At 32.8% G+C, this 5,479-nt stretch overlaps 1 protein-coding gene across 1 annotated transcript; it reads right to left on the reverse strand.

Moving 5' to 3' along the window:
* Nucleotides 1-3,780: 3,780 nt before the first annotated feature.
* Nucleotides 3,781-4,683, reverse strand: LOC137635668 (uncharacterized). The gene has a single exon (XM_068368125.1). It carries the CDS (start codon nt 4,681-4,683, stop codon nt 3,781-3,783), a length of 903 nt encoding a protein of 300 aa, XP_068224226.1.
* Between the last annotated feature and the right edge of the window lie 796 nt (nt 4,684-5,479).

The raw sequence follows: 5,479 nt of genomic DNA on the forward strand, positions 1-5,479 counted from the left end.
GCATATAGAAGAGGTCTAGTCAAGGGTGACTTGAACGTAGTTATCATGTTGGCCGCCAAACCTTGGTTATGAAGATGCATAAAGGGCATACAGAAGTTCATTGAAATATATTTCGGTCCTTTTGCTTTTACAAAAACAAACCCACTTTTTCCATGATGACTCATATTGTTTTCTAGTTGACTTAGACTTGTATTCTTCTATGAATTCTATATTGCCTTCTGAGATCCCAAATTTTTTCCTACCCGCTAGGGCAAGAAAATCATGCAATGAAGGGTTCGGATTTTCTGTGATAAATTGAAGGCAATTAATCTCTGAACCTTTTGAAGTAGGCCTGGGTTCAGAACTAGTGATAGCCTTAGCCTCTGTTCCTTCCTCAAAGAGGACAAATTTCTCTTGGGCTACCTGGGAGCCAACAGAGCTATTCCCCTGGAAGGATCTCAGCATTTTGAGGACATTCAGCAGGTGATTGGATGGGATGAACTGGAAATCCTAAGTCTCTCCCTTCCATTTCAAAGACATGATGTCTATCCTTTTTATTAGAGGATCCTCGTATGGGGCTATGTATAGAGGTAGTTCCTTGACGACACTCGTAATGGGGAGGTCGGACTGCAGTTCGAGGACTTGTTCCCATCTGGGAGAGAATAGGTCTGCGTCCTTGGACCATTCTAGCTCTATCAGCTTCAACCTAAGCAGAGCATCCACTATCACATTGCGGATCAATTATACATGAACTGCTGACAGGTGCCACCCTTTTAGGGAAGGGATGGTTAACTACACCTAGACTGTATGAGACGTTCTCTAGCATTGTCGATTGCAGCGTCTCGTTATCGCTTCGGAGTCCCAGATCAGCCGTAGACAGTCTGATCTGCATGGAGAGAGTTTCCCCACTCATGACAGGACCAACATGGTCTTGGGACTTTCGGGCTTCGACCTTTGTTAGGGAAGCGATTAAGGAAGGACCGATATCATTTTTTTAAGACTCTTCGAGCATTCGATGCTTGTTTTCTCCATACTCTTAACGCATCTTGCAACTGTGCTCTTATCACTGGGTCTGTTTCTGTTGCGAACTGGAGAGAGATCAGAGCGCCTCCCTGTTCGTGTTCTGGGAATCTGACTGATTACCAGAGTCTCTTGACCGACCTTGCAATCTCCTTTTACATTTCCAAAGGAAATGAAAGTTGGTGTGACCGCAGGCTCCAATGGCTTTTTCGCCATTGAAACGCTTGAACTGGAGAGAATCGAAACTTCTTGAAATTTATCTTGTATCCGCGATGTTCCGTGGACCGGATCATTTCCTTGGATGTTCATAGACCAGCCACCTTGGGTGCGGCCCACGCAAGCCTCCCGTCCAGGAACATTGTTGCCTGAACCTTTCCTAGGCTTAATTATTGCGTGACTGTGTCTGCTAATTTTATGAAGATATTTAGGACTGTGACTAGTCTGACAAGTATTTTTCCTAGGAAATAGGTTAACTTGTGTAACTTGAATCCTAGATAAGAGGGGAGGAGGTGATTGACTGGAAGTTGAAAATAGACGAGATTTCAGATCTGGTAAGATTACGAGCACTCTTTTTGCAACAGGGTCCTTATGTTCAGAAGGATTAACATTCTGAACTCATTGTTTTATTTGGACTTGTTGAGTGGCGACAAGTCCAGAATGACTCTGAGTTTTCTTGAGTCGTTCTCGTGGACACACAACGGCCCTCCATGGAATTCGATGGACTATAGTTTCCTTATCACCTGTATGCTCTAGAGCTCTCAGGAAAACTCCTCCAGTAGAGTTTTGGATTATAGGAGGAGTTGAAGAAATAGTGGTAGAGATATCTCTACCTCCCATCTTAGTCCCATCTTGATTATGCCATGGACCCAAGGATCGAAGGTTCAGCGATCCTAAAGGAACCTCCCTCCTACCAGACACATATTTATTTCACATAGGTACATTTTCTCACCTATTTATTTTTTTCATTTCAGATAAAAATGATATTATTGAAAAGAGGAATAAAAATCCAACCTTTTTGTGTAAAAGGATTTCGATCTTCCCATTTCTCCTTTTTCATGATTATTTTACGTCTAGACGATGAAAATTAAGAAAAAAATCATTAAAATAGGAAAAGGAAATTCTAAAATCTATCACAGATCAGTTTAATTTATAAAGAGGTTTTAAGGGTATGATTTTCAATACAATTGGTGTCAAATTAGTGGAGAAAATGTAACTAAGTTTTTTTTTTTTTTTAGATCATGATTTTTGCTAATAAATCAAAAGTTTTTGATTGAATGACTGGAAATTTCTATATGATCAAGGTATTATATATGTTTAAAAAATATATAGAAATCATGTATTTTGAATCATTCAAAAAAAAAAAAAAGGTATACAGTACATAGCGGACGGTACCGTCCAAATAAAAAGGAAGAAAAAGATTCAAATATATTGTTTATATATTCGACGTTCACTTTTTTTTAGTAAAATCTTGGCTTATCATTTACTTTGGATTTGCGCGAGAATTCACAACGTCAAATACATATTTTTCCTGTTTAATAATTTTTTGAAATTAATAGTATATTATTTGAAAATAATTCACTACTCGCTATAAACATTCGTACAGGAGGCCAATTGAATACATCATTTTCAATATATAGATACAAAATATTGATTGGCTGTGCTGTAGCTTCAAATTACTCCTGGAAAAATATTGAGTTGTCGTTAGTAAAAAAAAAAACCTTTTATTATTGAAGTTTTGGTTTTCTCTTATCTCTTAATGAGCTAATATATATATATATATATATATATATATATATATATATATATATATATATATATATATATATATATATATATATATATATATATATATATATATATATATATATATATATATATATATATATATATATATATATATATATATATATATATATATATATATATATATATATATATATATATATATATATATATATATATATATATATATATATATATATATATATATATATATATATATATATATATATATATATATATATATATATATATATATATATATATATATATATATATATATATATATATATATATATATATATATATATATATATATATATATATATATATATATATATATATATATATATATATATATATATATATATATATATATATATATATATATATATATATATATATATATATATATATATATATATATATATATATATATATATATATATATATATATAATATATATATATATATATATATATATATATATATATATATATATATATATATATATATATATATATGTATATATATATATACATATATATATATATATATATATATATATATATATATATATATATATATATATATATATATATATATATATATATATATATATATATATATATATATATATATATATATATATATATATATATATATATATATATATATATATATATATATATATATATATATATATATATATATATATATATATATATATATATATATATATATATATATATATACGGATTTTGAAGCGAAGCGAAAAATCTATTTTTGGGTGAGGTAGCCATGTCGTCCTGATGGAAGTTCCTTCATTAGTAGCTTCCAAGGTTATATTTGACTACAGTGATATATACTAGTGAATTTACTGCTGCTGAATCTACAAAGCTAATTTTTAGCCGAGTTGGATAATTTGGCTTATGAGTTTTAATAGTTCCATACATATATGGCAATGTTGGTGATATTGTACAAACCTTCTTTATCGGATCTTCATTCCCTCTTAGTATCTCTCACTTTTTTGTTGTAATTACTATTCACAAACTCAATTGAATTTTTTCTTAATTCAATATATGTGTTTTCATCACTCAAGAGGTTTTCCATTTTTTCTATATAATCATCTTTATCCAAAATTATCAGTGCTCCAGATTTATCGGCTTTTGTCAGTTTAATATTTATATCTTGCTTCAATTCGGTAATTGCTTTCTTGAATCTTTTTTGGCAATATGGAACCACTGGTTCTTTCATATTGCTGAATATAATACCCTTAATCATATTTACTTTTTTTACCGAAATATCACTGACTTTTTCCAGGTTACACACTCCATTTGAAATTTCTACACTATTCACTACTCTTGATGACATCGAGAAATTTAAACCGTATCCCAAGGCACACTTCACAGTCTTATCTAGAATTTTATTTGACAAATTAACCACACATTTTGGATTAACGTTTGCATTCCACAGTCTTCTTTCTATTAATGCATTGAGTTTCTTGTCATGCTTTTGTTTGAGTTTTCTATACAATTTTTCGTTCATTTCTTTATAGCAGAAACGTCGAAGTGGGTCTTTCCAATCCGTTGGTATTGAGGCTTCAAAATATCCCCTTTTTCTTGTTACGTCTTCAATCGCTCTCCGATTTTCAATTTTCATTGCATGTATAAGTTTTTCTAATATACTTCTCTGCATATCACCAAATGGTTGATGTTCTATTTCCAATAAGGATTTCGCTATCATGCATTTCGGAATGATTTGTTCCTCCCAGCATTCACCAAGAAACCGAAGGCGTTCTTTAGTAGTATGGGCGCGTGTGAGGGCGTCTGCAAATTCTCTAATAATGTATACCAGAATAGGAAAGGTCGTACAGAAAGTCTGGTGGGAGTACGTGGTATCCATTTAAGCGTTAAAATCACAGGAAAACGTGATGCTCGAATGCAGAAGAACCAGAGGGAAAATGAAAATACAAAATATAATATTAAGTCCTGACTAGTTTCGTGATACTTCTTCAGAGGACTGATTTATTGAGAGAGATTTCTTTACATTTTTTAAAGGGAAATTAAACCTACGAACATACATATAGAGGCTTATAGAACAATGACACTCCCATACCAGCTACCTGGGCAGTTATCAGGTGTACCAACCGTGTGTCACACACGATCGTACATAGTTCATTTTGTGTATATATTATGCTTGTATCTTTGCTCTTCCTTCACACTAAAAATTACCTGAATAAACATGTCTGTTTTTTTCATTGGTAACGGTGTCTGTTTTTTATCATGAAAATTCTTGTTCCTTTGAGCTTTTGTATATAAAGGAGAGTGTTCTATAATAAACTCACTCAGTTGCTTTCAACCTGTCTTTGAGTTACAACCTTCTTTCGGCCCATCACATTGGTGACCCCGGAAGTCGACTCACTCGTCTCACCTTCCAACCCCCCTCGCCCCTCCACCATTGGTATTATGGAGGACTCTACGGAAGTTAATGCTGCGACTCCCCCATTGAAACTTTCGTCATTCGCCAGTGGAGAGGCGTTTGCTTGGTTTCAGCGTGCAGAAGTCCAGTTTCGTATTAAGGGCGTGACTCGCTCAACCACCAAAGCAGATTATGTTCTCGCGGCTATACCCAAGTACACCATCCCGGAAATATCCGACTGGCTTTGTGAACAAGGAGACACCCCAATAGCGTATGGCGC

This window comes from Palaemon carinicauda, unplaced genomic scaffold (genome assembly GCF_036898095.1).
Source record: "Palaemon carinicauda isolate YSFRI2023 unplaced genomic scaffold, ASM3689809v2 scaffold159, whole genome shotgun sequence".
Classification (NCBI taxonomy): Eukaryota; Metazoa; Arthropoda; class Malacostraca; order Decapoda; family Palaemonidae; genus Palaemon; species Palaemon carinicauda.

Excerpts from the sequence above, each read along its gene's own strand:
- LOC137635668 (XM_068368125.1), bottom strand. The coding sequence starts at position 4,683 with ATGGATACCACGTACTCCCACCAGACTTTCTGTACGACCTTTCCTATT.